General features: G+C 46.8%; 1 protein-coding gene across 2 annotated transcripts in view; it reads right to left on the reverse strand.

The window, feature by feature from the left end:
- Window positions 1-354: 354 nt before the first annotated feature.
- ATG4B (autophagy related 4B cysteine peptidase) overlaps window positions 355-27050 on the reverse strand; it is a 66658-nt gene continuing 39962 nt past the window's right edge. For both annotated transcript variants that reach the window (XM_075340852.1, XM_075340851.1), the window contains 8 exons: window positions 26280-26352; window positions 26114-26193; window positions 24939-25096; window positions 22753-22831; window positions 21838-21983; window positions 11111-11167; window positions 10215-10308; window positions 355-1076 (listed from right to left, as the gene is read on the reverse strand). In XM_075340852.1, the coding sequence (XP_075196967.1) occupies window positions 1003-1076; window positions 10215-10308; window positions 11111-11167; window positions 21838-21983; window positions 22753-22831; window positions 24939-25096; window positions 26114-26193; window positions 26280-26352 (761 nt within the window). In that variant the 3' untranslated portion in view covers window positions 355-1002. The remainder of the gene's footprint in view (window positions 1077-10214; window positions 10309-11110; window positions 11168-21837; window positions 21984-22752; window positions 22832-24938; window positions 25097-26113; window positions 26194-26279; window positions 26353-27050) is intronic.

A 27050-nucleotide genomic window follows, 5' to 3' on the forward strand; every position in this document is an offset into this window, starting at 1 on the left:
TTTAAATTCTAAAAAGGAAACATTCTTGAGTGTAATAAGCATTCATACCTTCTATCCTCTAATCCCTACAGGTCTAGCTGGGGACTTGAGAAGGTTGAGCTTAACTTACCTGCTGTCCATTGCAGTCAGCATAGAGGAAACAAGCCAGAGATAAAGTCATCTTAGTTCCTACATTTTCTCAAACTACCTGTTACATCAGCCCTTCCTGAAGACATCTGGAGGTCTACTGGGAAACATGAAACACGTGCGCTCCACCTTTTGACTGGCATAGGACAATACAAAATTGCGGAGGGTGAAATTTTTGCTTTTTAAAACATTACTATCCCTTTAATTGGATCTTTTTAAAAAATAAAATCAGCTGGAGAAACTTTTAATAACATTGAAATAAATATTGAAGTCACAGGATGGCTACATCCATTTATCTGGCGACTGCTATACTGAAAGTTAGTAACAAGCGCTGTCCTGGTGACGGCCTACAATCTGAATCATCGAATACTTTCAGCCGCTCAGCATATTGTGATCTGGTCAGAAGACCAAGCAAGGCTTAAGCTGAAGACAATGGAGAGATTTCCTACAAACAACCACTAAAAAACAAAAAAAAAAACTGTCACTGAAGGCAATTAAAGGCTCTTTGATGGAATTCTTCATCCCAGTAAACTTAGAAGATGTATATTCTCTCTGATGGGATCAAATGAGACATGTCTGCCCAGCCAAGAATCCTGATTTTATTGTATTCCACATCTTCACAGACAGCCGGACTTCCTTCTATTGTCTTTGCACATGGAATGTAACAATACGGACTCCATACAATGCACTCAATCTTGGACGCGTCTGGGCGTCCTAGCGTTAGGTACTGTATTACGATACAGGGTTTTGTATATAGGACAATTCTTATATCCAGCAATGTTTGTATTTTCTTATGAAGAAGAAGCAGCAGTCTCCTTACTGTGGAATATTACCCTTTTCCCCTTTGTGTATCAGTCAGGTTGTCTTTTCTTTTCTTCAAAAAGATAAAATTTCAAATTCTTCATCTTCTGAGTCAAAAAATCTGTCAAGGCGGTCTGCATCTGAGGAATCTAACACAAGAATGATTATTTTAAGCCTAAAAGTTAGTACATTTTTATATTGTATACCGAGCGTGTAGGTGGTGAAATTTATCACTGTGGTAATAGGGGATGTGACCACATTAAAGTGAACCTGTCAGGTGCAATATGCAGCCAGAACCACGAGCAGTTCTGGGTATGTATTTCTAATCCCTGCCTAATCATCCCAGTATCTAGTAGTATACATTAAGAGATCTTTAGAAAAAGTATTTCTAAAGATCCTTTAAGATATGCTAATGAGTGCAGGGACTAGTCGCAAGGGCGTTAGTTCCCTTGGCTAGTCGGCCCCCTTAGCATGTAAGCACGCGCCTGTGGCGTGCTAACATGCTGATGAAAAGTGCAGCATCAGAAGCATCGTCGTACTCACCTCTGTTGCCACCGCACCCAACACTGCATTTCGGCTCAGTGCACATGATCCCTGGACTTCTGGTCATGCACACTATGAAGCCAAGTGTACACGTCCCGGTTTCAAACTGTACCAGTGTGCATGACCGGAAGTGCCGGGGACTTCTGATCATGCGCACTGACCATTCTGAGGTGGTGCAACAGACACAGGTATGTGCTTCACTGCCAACAACGCTGGGCAGTGGGCATTGAATAGCATATTAGCATGCCCCTGTGGGTGTGTTGCCATGCTAAGAGGGCGGAATAAGCGCAGGAACTAACACCCTTGCGACTAGTCGCTGGCCTCATTAGCATATCATAAAGGATCTTTAGAAATACTTTTCTAAAGCTCTCTTTATCTATGCAATTAGATATAGGGATGGTTAGGTAGGGACTAGCAATATGTACCCAGAACTGCTCGTGGTTTTAGGTACATATTTCACCTGACAGGTTCCCTTTAACTATTTGCAACAGAAATTTCTACACCATTTCTAATTCTCTTGGCAGGAAAAATGGTGCATAAAATAGACCCGTTTTTGACATGCAAATTTGGTGCAGATTTTCCCCATTTATTAGTATTAATGAAGTTTACAGCAAAAATTGCTGATAGAATTGACATGCTGCAGATTACCGTATTTTTCGGACCATAAGACGCACTTTTTTTCCCCCAAATGTTGGGGGAAAGTTGGGGGTGCGTCTTATGGTCTGACTGTGGCTGCGGGGAATGAGGTGCTGCGGTGGAGCGGGTCATCGGGGGCACGAGCAGGCTGTAACAGCCTGCTGTGACCATGTGTGCCCGCTCATTACATATGCACGCCCATCCTCCCGCCCATTTTTCAGCGCAGAAGCCGGCGCTGACAGGTGGGCGGGAGGACGAGCGGGGACGCGCACATAGTAAAGAGCCGGTCCGCATGATCACCCCTGGCAATTACAGCCTGGAGTGATCATGTGCGGTTGTATTCACTGTCCCCCGCGCGTCATCATCAGCGCGGGGTGCAGTGAATCAGTGTACTCACCTGTCCCCGTGTGTGGAGCCGTTCCCCTGCAGCACGCGATGTCTTCCTGTCTGTGCCGGTCAGCTGATCTGTGCCGGTCAGCTGATCGGCACAGACAGGAAGACATCGCGTGCTGCAGGGGAACGGCTCCAAAAACACAGGTCAGTGGTGCAGAGAGGAAGATGATCGGTGCTGGAGGGAGTGAGGAAAAGGTGAGTATAAATGTTTGGTTTTTTTTTCTCTGTGCTATAGGATACAGGCCATATACCAGGATGGTATATGAGCACGATGGGGGCATATGAGCAGGAGGGATGGGGGGGTATATGAACAGGATGGAAGTATATGAACAGGATGGGGGTATATGAACAGGATGGGAGTATATGAACAGGATGGGGGGTATATGAACAGGATGGGAGTATATGAACAGGATGGGGGGGTATATGAACAGGATGGGAGTATATGAACAGGATGGGAGTATATGAACAGGATGGGAGTATATGAACAGGATGGATGGGGGGTATATGAACAGGATGGATGGGGGGTATATGAACAGGATGGATGGGGGGTATATGAACAGGATGGGGGTATATGAACAGGATGGTGGTATATGAACAGGATGGAAGTATATGAGCAGGATGGGAGTATATGAGCAGGATGGGGGAATATGAACAGGATGGGGGTATATGAACAGGATGGGAGTATATGAATAGGATGGGGGAATATGAGCAGGATGCTGGTATATAAGCAGGATGGGGGTATATGAGCAGGATGGGAGTATATGAATAGGATGGGGGAATATGAGCAGGATGCTGGTATATAAGCAGGATGGGGGTATATGAGCAGGATGGGGGTTTATAGCAGGATCATATACAAGGCAGGAGGATCATTAACAGGATGGGGTACCTTAGTAGAGAATTTGGGGACATTACCCCCATAACAGTGTCAGCAGCAAATCCTCGCCCCATAACAGTGTGTCATGACCACATTTTTTTGCTTAAAGTTTTATTTTCCTATTTTCCTCCTCTAAAACCAGGGTGCGTCTTATAGTCCGGTGCGTCTTATAGTCCGAAAAATACGGTAGTTCTGTTACAAATCTTCAAGAAAAAATAAGAAATATGTGTATGAGACTTCAGGGATCACATTCACTTTGCTGGGACTAGGAAAGCCTTCAGGTTTTATGACAAATCTGCACAGAAAAAAAGCAACAAAACCACAATGTGTGCACAGGCCCTTACAATTACCGATAATCATCCTTTACTGTAACAAAGTCTGATGTGGATAATGAGAAGCCCTGCATTGTTATTTAGGATTGCAATTCTGATGTAAGACATGCCTAAACATCCCCCTGTCAATTCCCAAATACAGTGGAACCTTGGATTACGAGCATAATTGGTTCCGGGAGTGAGCTCTTAAACCAAGTTACTCTTATATCAAAGCGAATTTTCCCATAATAATGAAATAATTGAAACACAGACAATTTGTTCTACAACCCAAAAATATTTACAATATTTATACAAACGTATTACAGTAATACAAAACAAAATGTCCTGTATTCATAAAATTCTTACAGTACACTAATACAAAATACTGTACAGTACAGTAAAAATATGTAAAACAAATTAAACTGCACATTAGAATTGGTGTGCGAGAGGTACAGTACAAGCAATGTGCTATACTGGTTAGCTGAAAGAGTACAATACTGTGTCCACACATGCAAATTGATAGACATGGTATATAGTATATACTGTACTATGCAATGGTATACTGTATACTGTAAACAGTACATATGGACAGAAATATACCTCCAGAGTGGGTCAGAGCGCGGTGAATGGATGGAACCGGAAGTGTGCACGGTGGGAAATTGCTCTTATTGCAAAGCATTGCTCTTAAACTAAGTTACACATTTTTAAAAAGCTTTGCTTGTCTTGCAAAACGCTCTCAAACCAAGTTAAGGGTGCTTTACACGCTGCGACATTGCTAACGATAAATCGTCAGGGTCACAGTGTTTGTGACGCACTTCAGGCGTCGTTAGCGACATCGCAGCATGTAACACCTCTGAGCGACCTAAAACGATCGCAAAAGAGGTAAAAATCGTTGGTATTGAAGAGGTCGCTCCAACACCAAAAATCGTTGACAGGTGAGTAGCGAGGTTGTTTGTCGTTCCTGTGGCAGCACACATCACTATGTGTGACACCGCAGGAACGAGGAAACTCACTGTACCTGCGTCCTGCCGGCAATAAGGAAGGAAGGTGGTGGGCGGGATGTTTGGCCCGCTCATCTCCGCCCCTCTGCTTCTATTGGGCGGCCACTTAGTGACGTCGCTATGACGCCGAACGAACCGCCCCCTTAGAAAGGAGGCGGTTCGCCGGTCACAGCGACGTCGCTAGGCAGGTAAGTCCGTGTGACGGGTGTAAGCGATGTTGTGCACCACGGGCAGCGATTTGTCCGTGTCGCACAACCGACGGGGGCGGGTACGCACTCTAGCGATATCGGTACCGATATCGCAGCGTGTAACTAAGGTTCCACTGTATTAAGATTTATAATATGGATATGGATTGAGGTCAGGTTCGCAAGTTGCAAAAAAACACCTTTTATAAGGCTGCACTGTTTCTGTGCATGTACACACTAAAATACGCAATACATATTTGCATGTTTGAACATTTTTGTTGCAGATTTGACCCAGCTTTTTTTTTTTTCTCATGCCTTTTTAAATAAAGAAATGCTGGAAGTCTTTAGTTAAAAAACTGCAATTTCACTTTTTACATGTATTTTTTAGACTCCGCATAAAAGCCTATATGAAGAATGCATAATAAAGAAGTCTTTTTAAATACACAGTGACATGAGTTTTCATGAAATGACATCTACTTACCTTCAACTATTAAAGATAATCTGGTCACCAGGCTTTTGGTGTTCCATCTGAGAGCAGCATAATATATGGGTAGAGACACTGATTACAGTGATGTGGTACTTGGTGGGCTGCTTGCCAAAGTTTTTAGAAAATGAAGATTTTTGGTACTCACTCTAAAATCTCTTTTCCAAAGCCTTCATTGAGGAACACAGGAACCATGGCTTATGTCTTCTGCCACCTGGAGGCTGACACTAACAACACATCTTAATATAAAGAAAGTCTCCTCCTCAGCATACTATACCTAGCCTGATACTACCAAGCCTCATCAGCAAGCAATGGTCGCACCTTAGAGGTGGCCAGGCCTCTGCACAGGCCTTCCAGAATGACCATCAAGGAATCCAAATGTCTCAAGTAGCGCCACATGGCCCTGATGACGTCCAGCTTGTGCAAAGCTCTCTCAGCAAAAACAGAAGGCAAAAGGCAGAAAGATGGTAGGACAACTTCGAGAGAAAAAAATTGAACCGAACGCAATATCACCTTGACTAGGTGCAGAATAAGTTAAGGTGCACGAAAGGAGAGATAGCTCCAAAACCTGCCTGATGGTGGTAATTGCTATACGGCCATCTTTCAGGAGAGACAGAATGGCGAAATGTTTCCAATTGGCTCAAAGGTCAGGGCCTGAATTGTGTTTAAAACACGATTGTGATGTCAAGGAGGGTGGTACGGTAGGCTCCTGTGAGGTAAAGAAGCCAAATCTCTCTGAAAAAGAATGGCCAAGCAGATGTTTGGCCCATGAGTGAACTAAGTGCCAGTCCTGAATCCAGACTCAATTGCAAAAAAAAAGAGAATCACTGGACAAGATAAGGATATTAAGCCCTCCCAGTCCGATGGTAGATCAATGGAGGGCGGCTTTTGTGCAATTATCAAAGTCTAAATAGCTGAATTGGATAGGCCTGATACCCTCAGAATTTAAGGCTTCAACTGCCATGCCGTGAAAATGAGTGACCATAAATTCTGTTGGAAAAGTAGACCCAGAAAAAGAAGATCTGGATAGTCTGGAAGAGCCCAAGAGACACCTTCCAGGAGGTTGAATTATCTGTGTACCAGGATCTTTGAGGCCAGTGCAGTATGACCAGGTTGCCAGGAATCCCGTCTGCAGTAACTTTCTTGAAAAGCTTAGGTAGCAGGGGCAGATGTAAAAACAGGTATGGGAGGGCCAAGGGATTGCCAATGCATTGACTGCCAGTGGATATCGAGACCTGGCCACAAACCTCAGCACCTTGCAATTCCATCTGGATAGCATTAGAATGACGTCTGGCGTGTCTCACTGAAGACCGTTCTGGCTGAAGACTTCTGGATGAAACGAACACTCCCCTGAAGATAACAGCGAGGGGCTTCAAAAATCTGAAGCCCAATTGTCCACAATGGGAATGTGGATCACTGAGATGAATGGCACTATGTTCCTCCTAATCCAAAATATTTAACCTCTGCCATAGTTGATCACCTCAGAGTTCTGCCCTGTGCATTTATTTATACCACTACAGTGGTATTTTCAGACTGAATCTGGACAGGTAGACCCAAAAGTAGGTACTGCCAATGAGGAAGCGACAGGGAGATAGCTCTGAGCTCCAGTACAGTGATTGTGACTGGACCCTCCCATTCTTCCATAAACCTTAGAAGGAGAACTGAAAGAAAAACTGCTCCCCATCTGAGGAGACTGTCCACTGTCAGAATTTGCCACTGAATAGGGTGGAGGAAGTGACCCTGATATAACATGGGCAATGTCAATCAGAATCTGAGATAATGATTGATACGCAATGGTAGGTTAACAGGTTGATCCAGGTAGTGAACCGACTTGTCAAAGCAAGACAGAACGGCGATCTGCTGAGGTCTGGAATGAAACAGAGTGAAAGGAATTGCCTCGAATGCCATCATCATCTTGCCTAAGATGCTTATGCAGGAACGGAGGGGGGTCTTCACTGGTTGCCTAAAGACCCAGGTTGTAAACTGAAAAGAGGACTTGCACTGTTGAGAATCCACCGGAAGAAAGACACAGTGCCCCAGACTATCTGTAGACTCTCCAACTAAGCAAGAGAGAGGAACACAAGTGCCAGGACCCAGACACAGCAAACAAAAAAAACATGGTAGAGCAGCGCTTGGCAGGGCCACATCAAAGACATACTTCATTGTCCCGAAAAAACTTGATTCTGTGGCTATGCGTTGGAAAGTCCTGGCACCAGCTTTAGCTCTGTGCAATAGCATCTTGCTATGGTGTGCAGGAGGTCAGGAGTCACAGACAAAAAGGACCAAGCACCTCAGATGAATGATCACCGATTGTGCCAAGGTACACAGTCCTGCCATACCGATAAGATAGGATACAGGCTGACAAGTACAGGCTGGACTCTATGTTGCTCTTTAAAGTGAAACAGAGGGGCATCATCTAACTCTGCTACCCATCCTAATGACCATCCAGAATCTAAACACAAAACAAAGGTTAGCTCCGAACCAAACCAAGGCTCAAGCTGGTGTCACACTAAACGACAGCGACAACGACGTCGCTGTTACGTCACCATTTTCGGTGACGTAACAGCGACCTTGTAAGTCGCTGTTATGATCGCTGCTTAGCTGTCAAACACAGCAGAAGCAGCGATCATAAGGTCGCTGTGCTACATGTTCAGAGAGCAGGGAGCCGCGCTTAGTGCTGGCTCCTTGCTCTCCTGCAGCACACATCGGGTTAATTAACCCGATGTGTGCTGCAGCTACATGTCACAGTGCAGAGAGCAGGGAGCCGCGCGCACTGCTTAGCGCTGGCTCCTTGCTCTCCTTGCTACAGTATGCATCGGGTTAATTACCCGATGCATACTGCAGCCACATGTCACAGTGCAGGAGCCGGCGCTGGCAGCAAGAGCGGAGGCTGGTAACCAGCGTAAACATCGGGTAACCAGGGAAAGGTCTTCCCTTGGTTACCCGATGTTTACGCTGGTTACAGCTTACCGCAGCAGCTGCCAGTGCCGGCTCCTGATCGCTTCATTTCGTCGCTCTCTCGCTGTCACACACAGCGATGTGTGTGTCACAGCGGGAGAGTGACGACCAAAAAATGAAGCTGGACATTCAGCAACGACCGGCGACCTCACAGCAGGGGCCAGGTCGTTGCTGGATGTCACACACAGCGACAGCGACGGGACGTCGCTGCAACGTCACAGAAAATGGTGACGTAGCAGCGACGTCGTTGTCGTCGTCGTTATGTGTGACACCAGCTTAAGACAGGTATTAGACTCCGACCCATTTCTGATCACAATGACACTAAATTAAACTGAGGAGGCTTGGTGCTACCGAGCTGTGTATGGTATGCTTGGGAAGAGACAACTTTTTTATCAAGATGTATTGTTAGAGTCAGCCTCCAGTTGGCTACAGACTTAAGGTCCAGTCACACTAAGCAACTTACCAGCGATCCCAACAACGATAGGGATCGCTGGTAAGTTGCTAGGAGGTTGCTGGTGAGATGTCACACTGCGACGCTCCAGCGATCCCACCAGCAACCTGACCTGGCAGGGATCGCTGGAGCGTCGCTACACGAGTTGCTGGTGAGCTCACCAGCAACCAGTGACCAGCCCCTAGCGCCGCGTGGAAGATGCTGCGCTTGGTAACTAAGGTAAATATCGGGTAACCAACCCGATATTTACCTTGGTTACCAGCGCACGGAGCTACACGTGCAGAGAGCAGGGAGCAGCGCACACTGAGCGCTGGCTCCCTGCTCTCCTAGTTACAGCACACATCGGGTTAATTACCCGATGTGTACTGCAGCTAAATGTGCACAGAGCAGGGAGCAGCGCACAATGCTTAGCGCTGGCTCCTTGCTCTCCTAGTTACAGCACACATGGGGTTAATTACCCGATGTGTACTGCAGCTAAATGTGCACAAAGCAGGGAGCAGCGCACAATGCTTAGTGCTGGCTCCCTACTCTCCTAGCTACAGCACACATCGGGTTAATTAACCCGATGTGTCCTGCAGCTACATGTGCACAGAGCAGGAGCCGGCACTGACCGTGAGAGCGGCGGAGGCTGGTAACAAAGGTAAATATCGGGTAACCAAGGACAGGGCTTCTTGGTTACCCGATGTTTACATTGGTTACCAGCCTCCGCAGAAGCCGGCTCCTGCTGCCTGCACATTTAGTTGTTGCTGTCTCGCTGTCACACACAGCGATCTGTGCTTCACAGCGGGACAGCAACAACTAAAAAATGGCCCAGGACATTCAGCAACAACCAACGACCTCACAGCAGGGGCCAGGTTGTTGCTGGATGTCACACACAGCAACATCGCTAGCAACGTCACAAAAGTTGTTCGTTAGCAGCGATGTTGCTAGCGATGTTGCTTAGTGTGACGGGGCCTTTACACTATGGTTCCAGTGTCCTCTAGTGAAGTGACAGAGATAGCCCTGGTTTATCTGTGACAGCTCTTCTCTCAAGCAGTTCTCTGAATGCTGTGATCTGTACCCACCCAACATCACTAATTGGCAGCTTTCTGTATACACTGTGCATAGGCACCATGCTGCTAATCAATGGTGATGGTGGGTTTATATAGAGCTCATGAATATGGAGACATACATGGTGGTAGGTTTACTAGTCCAACAGTGATCTTTTTTTCAAAAGTACAGCAAGCAGCCCAAGTAAGTGACAAACTGCTTGAATCAGGTTCTTTGTCAGTACAGTATGCTGCTCTCAGATTAGGTGGTAAAAAATGGTGACAGATTCTCTTTAAACAGATTTCTGCCCCAAAAAATGAAGCTGGGGAAAAAAAGCAGTATTTTTGCTATATGTGACCATATCTTTATGTTGAACTAATCAACAGTTTTAACCGCAATACAGGCAATGTGAGGGTACTTACCTGGAGTAAGGTTGAGTACATCAGGATTTGATAGATGGAGCGGCAGCTGATCAACAACTTCAAACATAGGCAACGATCCCCCAGTAAGTGATATCTGAAAAAAAACAAAAAAAACAAATGCATCACTCCGAAGAGCAGCACAGCTCCATACACTGTTTATAGTCAGTGTTCAGGTACTGTAGATCAGCTCCTATTGTTTTCAACCACAGCATGTCTGCAGTACACGGCAGCTGCGGAGTTCTGCTCAGTACACCGTTTTAATCCTGACAACGCCAAAGCTGATAAGTGAGAGTGGTGGGTGTCAGACTCCATATCTTATATTTATGACTTATCCTGAGATTACGTCATCATTATAAGTAATGGAACCCCCTTTTAACCCCTTAACAACCTAGCTAAGAAAAGTATGAAAATGCTAAAGCGCTAAGCTCACTTCATACCAGCCTGGCTGTGTTACATAGCCGGCATTTGCCTGTAATTGAGCTTGATCACTGCAGTTTATCCATTTAAATGCTGCTCGCTCTTAGTGTCCGATCGCAGCATTTAAATTATATAATTGTTTACACAGTAGCTCCCATTGGAGCCTGCAACCCGAGCCGCAGCATATCAATTTATTGCTGCGGAGCTGCAAGCGTTCTCTCCAGGAAGAATAGAGAGAAAGACCACATTGGCCTGAACCCCGATCATGGGCACGAGCTGCTGCGGTCAACTCTCGCGGCCCCGCAGGACAACACGCTGTGTCCAGAGTTGTATCTAGGTTTTTCCTTTACCTGTTGACCTTCACACCCATATATCACCATGGTCAAAACTTGTTGACATCCCCCGGGCACATGCCCTGTAGTTACGCCTCTGTAGAATAGGACATTCTGCTGCTGAATTTATCTACTGCCTGCACTGACCTTTCTAATGCGCTGGCACCAGTCATCAAAATCTTCTTCAGAACTGCAAAAGAATCCCTACAGTAAAGAGAAATGATATGAGGTTTTACAGGGAATTTCCAACACTGCAATGAAACACAAATAATAGACAGTATTGAGGTTTCTTTTCTACTGTACTTTTAGAAAGTGTGTCCAGAAGGTGGCTTTTCTAAATGGCAACAGTTGATCTTTATTTATTTCTTTAAACAGTTGGTCTTTAGGCTATGTGCCCACGGGACAATTTTACCCGCGGATATATGTGCAGGTACGTCCGCAGGTTTCCCGCAGCAGCACCCCGGAATCCGCAGCTATCCATTGCTGCGGGATTCCAGCGAAATATCTGCGGTAAACCTGCGGACATTCGTGCCACTTACCTGCGAAAGTCCTGGCCTCTATCTCCATAGTGGAGAGGTGGGACATCCGCAGATATTTCCACAGGAATAATTGACATGCAGTTACGTGCAGCTATGGGACATCCGCAGCATATTCCGCAGCCTCACATACCGCCGCATGGACACAGACACTCCCCATGTCCCATAGGATAACATGGGGAGTGTTTGTACTTGCTAAAACCTGCGGATTTATCTAGAAACTTCAGATAAATCCACAGGTTTTCCGCTGCAAAATCCGCAGGTACAAAGTCCCGTGGCACATAGCCTTACATTACTTTTGTGTTCTTGACTTTCTAAAGTTAAAATATCCATATTAGGCTCCATTCACACTGGTATTGTTTTACCAAGAAAATTTTGATCTGTAAAAACAAAAATTTGAAACTTAAAGGGAACCTGTAAAGTACAATATGCACCCAGAATCACGAGCAGTTCTGGGTGCATATTACTAATCCCCGCCTAACTGTACCAGCCTAGAGTAGCATAGCTAAAGAGATCTTTAAAAAATATATTTCTAAAGATCCAATTTTATAAGCGAATGAGGCCAGGGACTAGTCGCAAGGGCGTTCGCTCCCTTGGCTAGTTGGCCTTCTTAGTCTATGTGCCCACGGGGGAAAGTGTCCTGTGGTTATATCCGCAGGATCTCCCAGAAATCTGCTGCTCAACTTTGTCTGTTTCCATGCTGCGGTTTTATTGCGGAATGTCGTGCGGATATGGTGCGGGCATTCTGCATTGAGGATACAGTACCATGGCTTCGGCACTGCATCCTCAATGCAGAACAAGTGCTGAGTGATCGGGGCGTTCATACTTACCTTCATCACGCAGCACTTCACTCCAGTCTCCGGCCGTGTTTACACTGTGAAGGAGAAGGTGGGCGGGCCTGAACTAGCTCTGGCTTTCACATGACCGGAGCTCGTGCAGGCCCCGGCCACCTCCTCCTTCCTGCTCCTGTGCTCAGAGGAAAATGACCGGGTGTCTGCTATCAAGGCAGGTAAGTATGGGACCAAGGCAGGGGTTTTACGCAGGTAATGCCGCAGGAATAATTGACATGCAGTTATTTGCGGCTGCGGGTTACCCGCAGTATATTCCGCAACTGCACATTCCGCAACGTGGATACAGCACTCGCCATGTCCCATAGGATAACATGGGGAGTGTCTGTACATGCTGAAACCTGCGTATTTATCTGGAAAAAAGAGAATTTTGTTTACTTACCGTAAATTCTTTTTCTTATAGTTCCGACATGGGAGACCCAGACCATGGGTGTATAGCTTCTGCCTCCGGAGGACACACAAAGTACTACACTAAAAGTGTAGCTCCTCCCTCCGAGCATATACACCCCCTGGATGACAAATCTAACCAGTTTAGTGCAAAAGCTGAAGGAGGACATCCACCCATAAGTAGAGATAGAGTAAAACCCGGAATAACCGGAACCTCTGTCTACAACAACAGCCGGTGAAAACACACGGAACAAGAACTGCCAACAGGCAACAGGGAGGGTGCTGGGTCTCCCATGTCGGAACTATAAGAAAAAGAATTTACGGTAAGTAAACAAAATTCTCTTTTTCTTCATCGTTCCTTATGGGAGACCCAGACCATGGAACGTCTCAAAGCAGTCCATGGGTGGGAAATAATCAGAAAACTGAGAAGTAGGCAAAACCTAACTTCACAAATGGGCGACAGCCGCCTGAAGGATGCGTCTGCCCAAGCTCGCATCTGCCGAAGCATGAGCATGCACTTGGTAGTGCTTTGAAAAGGTGTGCAGACTAGACCAAGTGGCAGCCTGACAGACCTGCTGAGCCGTAGCCTGGTGCCTGAAAGCCCAAGAGGCACCGACAGCTCTGGTCGAGTGCGCCTTAATCCCCGGCGGGGGAGGCACCTGAGAACATTGGTAGGCATCGGATATGGCCGACCTAATCCAACGAGCCAGAGTCGGTTTAGAAGCCGAGAGACCCTTGCGCTGACCAGTGGTTAGCACAAACAGAGAGGTGCAACGCCTGAGAGCGGCGGTGCGTGACACATAGATCCGGAGCGCCCGCACCAGATCTAAAGTATGCAATGGTTTCTCAAAGCGATGCACAGGGGCCGGACAAAGGGAAGGCAATGAAATGTCCTGGTTAAGGTGGAAAGAAGACACCACCTTAGGGAGAAAGTCCGGAGTCGGACGGAGAACCACCTTGTCTTGGTGAAAAACCAAAAAGGGTGACTCCGAAGAGAGCGCAGCCAAATCAGAGACTCTCCTGAGAGAAGTTATGGCCACCAGAAAGACCACTTTCTGTGAAAGTCGAAACAAAGAAACCTCCCTAAGAGGCTCAAAGGGGGGTTTCTGTAAGGCCGTGAGGACCAGATTAAGGTCCCAGGGATCCAAAGGCCGCCGGTAAGGAGGAATGATGTGAGATGCGCCCTGCATGAAGGTGCGCACCTGAGCCAGTCGGGCGATACGCCGCTGGAACAACACTGACAGAGCCGAGACCTGTCCCTTGAGGGAATTGAGGGATAGTCCTAGCTGCAGACCGGACTGCAGAAAGGACAGGATGGTCGGCAAGGAAAAAGGCCAAGGAGCATGGCCGGAAGAGCGACACCAGGACAGGAAAATTCTCCAAGTCCTGTGGTAAATCCTGGCCGAGGAAGACTTCCGAGCCTGAGTCATAGTGGAGATGACCTCAGGAGGAATGCCTGAAGCCGTCAGGATCCAGGACTCAAGAGCCACGCCGTCAATCTGAGAGCCTCAGAATTCTGGCGGAAAAACGGACCTTGAGAGAGAAGGTCTGGGCGGTCTGGGAGATGCCACGGCACCTCTACGGACAGACGGAGCAGGTCTGGGTACAAAGCTCGCCTGGGCCAGTCTGGAGCAATGATTATGACCCGACGGCCCTCCATTCTGATCTTGCGCAGGACTCTGGGCAAGAGAGCTAGAGGGGGAAACACGTAGGCCAGACGGAACTGGGACCAATCCTGAACCAGCGCGTCCGCTGCCAAGGCCTGAGGATCGTGGGAGCGAGCCACGTAAACCGGGACCTTGTTGTTGTGCCGGGATGCCATTAGATCCACTTCCGGAGTGCCCCACTTGCGGCAGATTGACCGGAACACTGCCGGATGCAGGGCCCACTCGCCGCTGTCCACGGTTTGACGGCTGAGATAATCTGCCTCCCAGTTTTCTACGCCTGGGATGTGGACTGCGGATATGGTGGACTTGGAGTCCTCCGTACACTGCAGGATGCGTTGAACCTCCAACATTGCCAGGCGGCTGCGAGTCCCGCCCTGGTGAATGATGTAGGCAACTGCTGTCGCGTTGTCCGACTGGACTCGAATGTGCTTGCCCGCCAACAGGTGGTGAAAGGCCACGAGAGCTAGGAGCACAGCTCTGATTTCCAGCACATTGATCGAGAGGGCTGATTCGGACGGAGTCCAAGTGCCCTGTGCTCGGTGGTGGAGAAGCACTGCTCCCCAGCCGGAGAGACTGGTGTCCGTGGTGAGGATCACCCAGGACGGAGACAGGAAGGAGCGTCCCTGAGACAGAGAGAGGGGCCGAAGCCACCACTGAAGAGAGCTCCTGGTCTGTGGTGACAGAGCCACTAGCCTGTGCAAGGAAGAGGTCCGCTTGTTCCAAAGGCGGAGAATGTCCAGCTGCAGAGGACGCAGATGGAACTGGGCAAAGGGAACCGCTTCCATTGACGCCACCATCTGACCCAGCACCTGCATGAGGTGCCTGATGGAATGACGGCGGGGCTTCAATAGAGAACGCACCGCCAGATGAAGGGACTGCTGTTTTACTAAGGGCAGCTTCACAAGTGCCGGCAGAGTCTCGAATTGCATCCCTAGGTACGTACGTTTCTGGGTCGGAGTCAGAGTGGACTTGGGCAGATTGACAAGCCACCCGAATTGAACAAGCGTGGCGAGAGTGAGCGAGACACTCCGCTGACAGTCTGCACTGGATGAAGCCTTGACTAGAAGGTCGTCCAGGTAAGGAATCACTGCCAACCCCTGGAGGTGCAGAACCGCAACCACTGCTGCCATGACCTTGGTGAATACACGAGGGGCCGTGGCTAACCCGAAGGGGAGAGCCACGAATTGGAAATGTTCCTCTCCGATTGCAAAACGTAGCCAACGCTGGTGTGAAACTGCAATTGGCACATGCAGATAGGCATCTCTGATGTCGATGGATGCTAGAAAATCTCCTTGGGTCATTGAGGCAATGACCGATCGCAGAGATTCCATGCGAAAGTGCCGCACCTGAACATGCTTGTTGAGAAGCTTGAGGTCCAGGATGGGCCGGAAGGAACCGTCCTTTTTGGGGACTAGGAAGAAGTTTGAGTAGAAACCTCTGAACCGTTCCCGAGCGGGAACCGGAACAATTACTCCGTTGGCCTGCAAAGATGCCACGGCCTGAGAGAAAGCGGCGGCATTGGAGCAGGGGGGAGTGGACAGAAAAAATCTGTTTGGCGGGCTGGAAGAGAATTCTATCCTGTAGCCGTGGGAGATGATATCCCGCACCCACTGATCGGAGACGTGTTGAAACCACACGTCGCCAAAGTGGGAGAGCCTGCCACCGACCCAGGACGTTGCTGGCGCAGCCAGATAGTCAAGAGGAGGCTGCCTTAGTGGCAGCGGCTCCTCCGTTCTTTTGAGGACGCGGCTTCGCGCGCCAGCTGGGTTTTCGATCCTTGGCTGAGTTAGTGGACGAGGCTGAGGGCTTAGAGGATGACCAGTTAGAGGAACGAAAGGAACGAAACCTCGACTGGTTCCTGCCCTGGACAGGTTTCCTGGTTTTAGTTTGTGGCAAGGAAGTACTCTTCCCGCCAGTAGCTTCCTTAATGATTTCATCCAGTTGTTCACCAAACAGCCGGGACCCTGCAAAGGGGAGCCCAGCAAGGTACTTCTTGGAAGAAGCGTCTGCTTTCCACTCTCGAAGCCACAAGATCCTGCGGATCGCGAGGGAATTAGCGGAAGCCACCGCCGTGCGGTGAGAGGCCTCCAGAATGGCAGACATGGCATAGGATGAAAAAGCCGAAGCCTGGGAAGTTAAGGCAACCATTTCGGGCATAGAGTCCCTGGCGAGGGAATGTATCTCCGCCAGAGAAGCAGAGACTGCCTTAAGAGCCCACACTGCTGCAAAAGACGGGGAGAACGAAGCCCCTGCCGCCTCATAGACAGATTTGGCCAGAAGGTCAACCTGGCGGTCAGTGGAATCCTTAAGTGAGGTGCCATCAGCCACAGATACAACTGTCCGGGCTGAGATTCTAGACACCGGAGGATCTACCTTTGGTGAATGAGCCCACTCCTTGACCACTTCTGGTGGAAAGGGAAAACGGTCATCAGAACTACGCTTTGGGAAGCGTTTGTCAGGACAAGCCCTGGGCTTGGTCACAGTGGCCTGAAAACTGGAGTGGTTAAAAAACATACTCCTTGCTCTCTTAGGTGAGGTAAACTGGTGCTTTTCTACCAGAGAGGCTTGTTCCTCTGACACTGGTGGATTGAGGTCCAGTACGGAATTAATGGACGCAATCAAATCACTTACATCCGCATCACCCTCAGATAGATCAATAGGGTACATAGAGGTAGCGTCCGAGCCCACAGTAAAGGCATCCTCCTCGCCCTGCACTTCAGCTCGTGAATCAGAGCCGTGGGACGAGGAAGGAGAAGAGTCCCTGCGTCTCCGTGTAGGAGGACGGGGTCCGGGAACAGATAAAAAATCCTCTGAGAGCTCTGCAGAGCGAGTCGGAGCCGCAGAAGCGCCCTGAGAAGGGGGCTGATGCATGGTCAGCAGAGTCCGGGACAGCTGTCCCATGGAGTCGGCAAAGGACTGGGAGATAGCTTTAGAAAACGATGCTACCCAAGCCGGGGGTTCAGCCACCGGGACTGGAGCAGCCGGAGAGACCCCTGAGGAGGCTCCAGGCTGAGGCACTACCATGTTAGAGCAGGCATCACAATGTGGATATGTGCTCGGTTCAGGCAGAATGAGCTGACATGCAGTGCAAATAGAGTAAAGCCTTGCAGCCTTGCTCCTAGTGTGAGTCATGCTGCTGAGGTGGAGGTTCTGCAGTAAAGAACACACTCCTTCAGAATGACCCCCAGAGAGTGTACAAGAAAGTCCACAACCAGAGGTTGTGGCTTACCAGACCGCTTTTGTGTGCCCTCCGGTTCCACAGCTTGGACCCCCAGACAGATGCAGTAGCTGCAGCAGCCAGCGCCGATCAGTGTGTGAACGCTGATAAAATGGCGCCGGAGTGAGGAGGGGGGGCGGGGTTGAGTCCAGGAGCGGGAACCGGAGGGCCAAGGAGAAATACAGGGGAGGGGAACATCTCCTGAGAGGAGTGTCCTCCCCTCTGCTGAACGGCCGGTGGGCGGCGCCGCACTGTTCCCCTGCATGACTGACATGCAGGGGCAGTGAAATCGAAACTAGGCCGCATCTGAAGCCGGGGCCTAGATTTTTCCATGCGGCCGACGAGCAGGCACCCTCGGCGCGGTTCTCAGGAAAAAACCAGAGAACCGGCCGGAAATCACAAACAAAGTGAAATAACACAACTCCCCACAATAAATGTACAAGGAACCCCTGAATAACGTCTCAATACTTAGCTTATGAGACGCAGGGCCAGGTCCCTGAGGAGTGATCGCTCCGTCCGGCAGGATCCTGACAGGGCTGCAGATGGAGACCGGTCTCCTGCAAAGCAGAGAGAACCGTGATGGCTCCCACTTCAAGCCAGAGCCTCAGAGGATGGTGAAGGAGCGCGGCATGTGAAGGCTCCAGCCTTGTAAAAATCAACCTTAACAGCACTGCCGACACAGTGGGGTGAGAAGGGACATGCCGGGAGTCCAGATTGGACCCGCTTTTCTTCCAAATCTTTGAAATGAAAAAATCAAAAATCAAAAATCAGAGAATGCATGTGTGTGTGTGACCTCCTGAACACAAAGCATTGAACTGGTTAGATTTGTCATCCAGGGGGTGTATATGCTCGGAGGGAGGAGCTACACTTTTAGTGTAGTACTTTGTGTGTCCTCCGGAGGCAGAAGCTATACACCCATGATCTGAGTCTCCCATAAGGAACGATGAAGAAATCCAGATAAATCCGCAGCAAAATCCGCAGAAGCAAGCTCCAGTGGGCACAGGGCCTTAGCATGTACGCATGTCCCTGTGCTAATAAATGCGGAGCGTCAGAGGCTGGTTGCTTTCACCTCTGCTGCCACCGTCAACGCTGGATTTCGGCTCAGTGCGCATGATTCCCGAACTTACGGTCATGTGCACTATGAAGCTGGCTGTACACTAAAATGTCCTCCACATGAGGTAAGAGACATGGCTATATCAGGAAAGCAATACTTAGCCATGTCTCTTACGTCATGCTGAGGGCATTTTAGCTTAAATATCCATGGCTACGACCATGAGCAACTAACTAACCAGCTGTCATTATATTAGTGGACACACTAATGGATACCAAAGCTGCAATGCCATGCACATGAGGTAACATATGGCTAGATCAGGAGAACTATACTACATTTCTAATTGGAGGTATTGGCTAATATTATTATTATTATTATTACTACTACACCTATTACGTATTAGGATAGGATCTTGGAGATGGGAATAACTGTTTAAGTTATAGAACCAGATAGCAGCATGAATCAGACACTGGCTCTATAATTTCTGTCAGATATGTTGTATTGTAGAAAACAGTGCTGATTTAGAGTAAATATTAGTGATGGACGAGCAGTAAAATGCTCAAATGCTCGTTTCTCGATTCGAGCTGGTCAGGTGCTAGGATGGGCTCAACGCGCATAACGAGAATTATGGAAATTAATAATTGGCCTGTCGGGTCTGCGACCACATACAGGCAGCCAATTTTGATTTTTTTGGCCACGCTACCTCCGAAAACATTGTTTTATCATTCATGAGAGCCATTTAGACTGCAAATGGCTCTCACTGGGCTGCCTGCTCCTGTCACGCAGTGACGCAAGCCTGTGCTTTGTGCTTATTATTTCAAGGATGACACATCCGAGCATGCCTGATATTCAGCCAATCATCGCAAGTGCACGTGCACCCTAATGCTCGATCAAGTACTCAGCACATTTGCCATCACTACTAAATATATATTGAAATGCCACCTGTGAACCATGCTCCTAAGGCTAAGTTCACACTTCAGTTGTTTTCAATCCGTCAGGTCCGTCAGCAACGGATCAGTTGTTTTTTAGATGTCAACTGATGCAACTGATGTGTTTTTCACAGGATTCCTTTCACAGGAATCCTGTGAAAAAACGGATCAGTTGCGTCCGTTACGTCCGCTGTGCGTCCGTTTTTTGACGGATCAGTCATGATCCGTCTGTGTTTGGGACAGCCCAGTGGGCGTGCCAAGCATGCTGGGCATGCTCAGTAGAGCATGACGGAATCCTGCGCTGGATTCCGTTGTAAGACGGATTACGACGGAATCCAGCACCATAGACATGCATTACAAGCTTGACGGATGGCGACGGATTCCTGCGCGGCGCGTTAATTTTGACGGCCCGAAAAACGTTACATTCTGCGTTGCTCCCCGCTCGGCGGTCAGTCAAAAACGACGGACCACGACACAGCGGATGCAACGCAGGGTCATCAGTCGCAATCCGTCACTAATAGAAGTCTATGGGGAAATACAGGATTCCTGCAAAATATTTTGCAGGATTCCGTAATTCCTCAAGGCTACGGATTGTGACTGATGCAAAACACAGGATGTGTGAACTTAGCCTAATGTGACTAGTCCAAGAGGTTGGTCTCCAAACTCCTCACCATGAGTGACAGGCCTCTCCGTACATCTGTGTATAGGGAGACACCTGTCAATCAGGCATAACAATGGAGGAAGATGTTGCCAGGGACTAGTCACCCGAACGGACCTGATTGTATGTTTTTGGTTTTTTTTTTTTTAATACCCCAGTGTTTTAGAGTAAAACACATGTACAAATGCCCATGGTTTTGGCAGCATGAATCAGCTGTCAGGTTAACTTTATTGAGTAGTCTAAGCTTTTTGTCTAAAAAGGTATTATATATTACATATCCTTAAAATTGTTTGGTAGATTTACTCTAAAACAAAAATAAAAAGCCAGATTACGGCACCTCAGAATTCTGGAGTAAAACACCTTAAGTTGCAACAATTTTATGCAACTCAGAAGTTGTGCAAAAGTATTGCGATGTTTGGCATTTAAATGCCAGTCTTCGCAAGTTACGGCAACTTGGGTGCAGCATGGGCTGGAAAGGGTGCAGTAGATGCTCCTCCATAAAATTAATTTAGTTTCACCAAAGTTTTATTGTAAATGACATGTACCATAAGCAACATAGATGTAATACTAATATTACTGATCCCCACGCAGGGGGCTTAGAAATAATGAGCAATTTTGTAATATTTCTAGAGTTAAAACAGGATAGGGGAAGGAGGGTATATAAAGACCATATGGTATCACATTACTATAATAAGTTATATACATTCTTACAAAGAGAATTATCCAGAGAGACACGTGACCCGTCGTTCTCATCAAATTAATTGAAAGTCACGCATAACATTCTGGAGTAGATCTCTGGCAGCGGCGCACACCAGTTAACTAATGTATTTAAATAATTCATTAGGAGCATGGTACTCCAGTGAGCTCGTTCATTATGACTTATTTTCTGTGCCAGTCTTAAAGGAAACCTGTCACCAGTTTTGGGGCCTATAAGCTGCGGCCACCATCACTGGGCTCTTATATACAGCTCTTATGAGCACAGGCCGTGCTGTAGAACATAAACACTTCTCCGTGACTGGTGCCTCCTCTTTCGGCCATCTTGATCGTCCTTCTTCTGAGGCCTGGGTGCATGATGCATCCTACGTCATACACACAGACCGGTATTGAGGTCCTGCTCATGCGCACTACAATACTTTGATCTGCCCTGAGTAGGGCAGATCAAAGTGCGCCTGCGCAGGATCTCAGTGCCGGCGAGTGAGTATGACGTAGGACGTGTCATGCACCCAGGCCTCAGAAGAAGGACGACCAAGATAGCTGAAAGAGGAGAGGAGGCGCCAGTCCCGGAGAACGGCGCCACCCATCTGACTGTTGTGCACCGGAGCGACCTTCTAGTGAGTATTATAAACTGTATTTTATGTTCTACAGCGCGGCCTATGCTCTTATATACAGCATGTTAGAATGCTGTATATAAGAGCCCAGTGATGGGGGCTGCAGCTTATAGGCCCCAAAACTGGTGACAGGTTCCCTTTAATGAATTGGGACAATAGTCTTAAGTAACAAACGCACTTTCACTGTGTATACAGGCTGGTTGGCATCAGCACAAGTCATTCTTAAATTAAGTTGTCCAAAAATCACACGTACCACAGCAATAGAAGGGTCGATCTCTGACACATGCATCCGGCATGGAGGATGCTGGCAGTGGAAGCTGTCATCTGCTATATAAATCCCATCAGTGGGCTCCACAGCTGGCTGGGTGGTGTGAGGATCTAGGTAAATGAGTTCATCACCTGTTTGATACATTACAATGTAACAGTGAATTATGATAAGCACAGAATGCTAAATAACACTGCCGAAAAATCTACCAAATAAAAAATTATATCCAAAACAATCCATATAGACAAAACCAACATAGCTGTATTACCCATTAAATGCACAATTTGTATTGTTTGGCATTCATTAAGGACTATGCATTTAAAGGAAGTCTCATTACCAAACAGCAATTGAAAATAATAATACCATCCATTAGGTGACTTAGACCATTTAAAACGCATAGCTTAAACATAAACGTTACTTCTTTAGTGCAACAGAAAAAGACTATTTATTTTATATGTAAAAAAAAGTGCTTCTCGGCGCCCCCTTGGGAAGGCCAAGAGCTCAATGCACCGTTCTGTCCCTGTGCATGATTGCACGGACACTGTAGTAATCCAATGTGAGCATATAGCCTCGGTGTGGACGTGCTCTCATCCCTCTCTCCTGAGTTCAGTGCCCACTCTCTGCATACAGGATCACACAAGAACATTATGAGATCCTATGTGCATTTGGCCTGGAGGAGCTCCAAAACTAGAGAGCCACACACCATTCCATTATCGATTTTCTCTCTAGGTATCACTGCTGGTTTTGGTTGAAAAATACTGACCAAAATACTGTGCAAGTGACCTGAGGGCGATACAAATGCTCGTATGTGGACAATAATTTTACACCCCTTTGTCATATATAGGAAACATCATAGCAAGTCTGGCACTGCTCTGTATAGTGGGCATCTAATGTTATACATACCAACATATCCTATGAAGTAATGAGCACTATTTGGCCGACCACCAATAACTCCTAATGACTGTGGAAGCATAAAGCAGTGCTGAAAAAGATGAAATGCCACAGCTGATTATATAGGATTAGGACGGACACGTATACATATAAATGTAACAGTAAATAAACACACACACACACATAGTATATAGTCATAGAAAAGCACCACTATTGCAGGTACTGGGTGCCAGGTCTTTCCGCAACCTTCCATAAGTTTCCCAGCCAGTCTCCCACGCTGATACTTGCCAGGCCTCGAACTAAGTAACATCTGCGATCCGATGAGAGCAGGCACAATGAGTTCAGCATGGCCATCGACCATCCACAACCTTCAACCTTTCACAACTTGTATTAAATATCCAAAAATAGAGAAGTAAAGGCAGCAGTCCAGCTTTTTAGTGAGAAAAGGCTTTAATGAGCCTGTGGCAACATTCCAGCCACGGCTTGGAAAAAGTTCACCTGGAACTGAAATGTTGCCACAGGCTCATTAAAGCCTTTTCTCACTAAAAAGCTGGACTGCTGCCTTTATTTCTCTATTTGTGGTATTTCTGGATATTATACACACACACTAATATATATATATATATATATATATATATATATATAATATATATATATATATAATATATTTTACATAAATACACACTGTATACACACACTAAATACACACACATACATACAGTGCACCCCTGCAATTCGCACCCTTAGCCTAATACTTGGTTGCACAACCTTTAGCCAAAATAACTGCGAACAACCGCTTCCGGTAGCCATCAATGAGTTTCTTACAATGCTCTGCTGGAATTTTAGACCATTCTTCTTTGGCAAACTGCTCCAGGTCCCTGAGATTTGAAGGCTGCCTTCTCCAAACTGCCATTTTGAGATCTCTCCAAAGGTGTTCTATGGGATTTAGGTCTGGACTCATTGCTGGCCACTTTAGTAGTCTCCAGTACTTTCTATCAAACCATTTCTAGTGCTTTTTGAAGTGTGTTTTGGGTCATTGTCCTGCTGAAAGACCCATGACCTCTGCGTAAGACCCAGCTTTCTCACACTGGGCCCTACATTATGCTACAAAATTTGTTGGTAGTCTTCAGACTTCATAATGCCATGCACACGGTCAAGCAGTCCAGTGCCAGAGGCAGCAAAGCAACCCCAAAACATCAGGGAACCTCCGCCATGTTTGACTGTAGGGACCGTGTTCTTTTCTTTGAATGCCTCTTTTTTTTCCCTGTAAACTCTATGTTGATGGGTTTTCCCAAAAAGCTCTACTTTAGTCTCATCTGACCAGAGAACATTCTTCCAAAACATTTTAGGCTTTCTCAGGTAAGTTTTGGCAAACTCCAGCCTGGCTTTTTTATGTCTCGGGGTAAGAAGTGAGGTCTTCCTGGGTATCCTACCATACAGTCCCTTTTCATTCAGACGCCGACGGATAGTACGGGTTGACACTGTTGTACCCTCGGACTGCAGGGCAGCTTGAACTTGTTTGGATGTTAGTCGAGGTTCTTTATCTACCATCCGCACAATCTTGCGTTGAAATCTATTTTTCTTTTCCTTCCACATCTAGGGAGGTTAGCCACAGTGCCATGGGCTTTAAACTTCTTGATGACACTGCGCACCGTAGACACAGGAACTTTCAGGTTTTTGGATATGGACTTGTAGCCTTGAGATTGCTCATGCTTCCTCACAATTTGGATTCTCAAGTCCTCAGACAGTTCTTTGGTCGTCTTTCTTTTCTCTATGCTCAATGTGGTACACACAAGGACACAGAACAGAGGCTGAGTCAACTTTAATCCATGTCAACTGGCTGCAAGTGTGATTTAGTTATTGCCAACACCTGTTAGGTGCCACAGGTAAGTTACAGGTGCTGTTAATTACACAAATTAGAGAAGCATCACATGATTTTTCAAACAGTGCCAATACTTTTGTCCACCCCTTTTTTATGTTTGGTGTGGAATTATATCCAATTTGGCTTTATGACAATTTTTTTTTCTTTTTCATCGAAAATAAATTTAATGAAGATAATAATACCAAAGAATATGTGATTGCAATCATTTTCAAGAATAAACTGAGTATTATCTGACAGAATTGCAGGGGTGCCAATACTTTTGGCCAGCACTGTATATATTTTATTATATAAAGAAAAATAGTAAAAGAACCACTACCTTTAAGGTTTCAATGTAGGCTTCATTGATTTCGCTTAGTCCTAGTCGGAGAGGTATGAGTAATACTAGAGGCGTCCACAGCCTGTGTGAATTCGAGGCCCCATCATGGCCATTACAGAGCGGCGCCGAGTCACAGCTTCCCAGTCTACACAATCGCCCTGCACAAACAGAAACATCTGATTTGTAAAGGGTTTCATCATGCTCCAATCACTGAATGCTTTTAAATGCAATAAAAAAAATACCTAAACTGTTATTGCTTAATTTATTAGTAAAATATATGCAGTGTATTGTGCACTTGGACAAATACCAATCACCACCTTCTCAGAATCCCAGCAAAATTACAATCCTCTTCTGAAACTTGTGACCAATATTCTGACATCTGAGTTGCAAAGCGCCTGTGTGGGCCGAAAGTTGCTTTTCCAATGTAAGTTAATGAGCGCCTCATAGGCCTACACTGCGAAAGCAACTACCGTCCACATAGAAGAAGGTGTGAGCCGGCTCAGCTGAATAGCAGTCACGTGGTTCAGAAGAGGACTGGGACGAGAGGAGACGGCGGCGATGCGCAAGTATTTGGACACATGCACATTACACTACTTATAGTTTGCTATTGGATTAGGGAATAAACATTTTCTGGGAGATTTACTTCAATGGAAATTTAGGCATTAGAACAGCTATGCTCATAAAGGAAGACATTATGTAATACTTATTTGTTGGGATTTCTATTCTGAATAACCAGAGGATACATACGGTAGTAGCTGCATCATCACCTTAGGAAGACAATGAGGAAATCCATCACTATAACTGGAGTAGTTGGGGTGGGAGTCAATATACTCCTCTATAATAACACTACAATGTTTGAAAACATAAGGATTTGACCACGGCATTGATAAGGCAAACACGACCCATGGGTTTCTGGTAGACCTTTTCAGTTTTTCCATTAGTGGGTGTTCTCAAAGGAAAACCTGTTATAGATTCCGTCATATTTACCGTAAAGAGACAGAAAACCCAGCAGACACTATTATAAAAGTGAATGAGGCCAGTGGGGGCCAATACTGTCCTTCATGTGATAGAGCCAACACTAATTCAATTTCCCTGTTTTTCTCCAGAACAGAATAAATGAAATAGCCCAGATTCTCAGATATGAGAAGAGTACTACATTGATGTTATCCTCTTACTTATCTCATCTGTCACAACAGTATTATCCATTGCTATGTGGACAGCCATCGAGCTCCACTGATCAAAAGCGGCTAGTTTTCTGCAAAGAGAGACATAAGACGTCTGCAAGTATACAATAAGATGTAGAAAGTTTGTGGATAAGTAATGATGGTGCTTTTTACATACCTCAGCACCTGTGCTACAGTGTTTGGCCCATACCACTGGCCAATGTATTTCCCTTCACCAACTCCCATTTGGGCTGTAATAAAAAAGAACAGATTACCACGAAGACGTACAAAGCAGCATAAACGCGGAAATACTGGTGATAAGCTCATTACTATACCTTATTAATAGACATTAGTATAAAAATCGCAACATTTACATGGGTGATGATGGTCTGACCTGAAGTGTGTAATTAAAGGACTTATTATGAAAGTAGAAAAGTATTGTACAGTGGTACCTTGCTTAACGAGAACAATCCGTTCTGGGGCTGTGCTTGTTAACCAAGTGACTCGTTCAGCAGAGCAAGATTTCCCATAGGAAATCATTGCAATGCAGACAATTCGTTCAACAACTTGTTAAATGTTCCATCCTGGTCCCCTATTGTGCCATTCCACACATGCACAAACACGTACAAACACATACAAACTCACACAAACACACAAGCACGCACGCACATATATGCTCACCTTACCTTCCGTTGCATCACCGGTCTCCTGGAACTTGCTGTTCTCTGGTACGGGGCCGGGCTGTGTATCGGGTTACCATAACGACGAGGGAGGAACTTCCGCGGCCAGAGCGCTAACGTCAAAGGCAGAGCCGCTTGCCTCTGATTGGCCAGCGCGCTGCCTTTGAGTAGCGGTGACAGGAAGTTCCTGCTTCGTTGCTATGGATGCCGATGCACAGCCTGGAGTGGAGCAGAGCGGCGAACTTCAGGACCCAGGAGGCCGGCGATGA

This window comes from Anomaloglossus baeobatrachus, chromosome 3 (genome assembly GCF_048569485.1).
Source record: "Anomaloglossus baeobatrachus isolate aAnoBae1 chromosome 3, aAnoBae1.hap1, whole genome shotgun sequence".
Taxonomy (NCBI): domain Eukaryota; kingdom Metazoa; phylum Chordata; class Amphibia; order Anura; family Aromobatidae; genus Anomaloglossus; species Anomaloglossus baeobatrachus.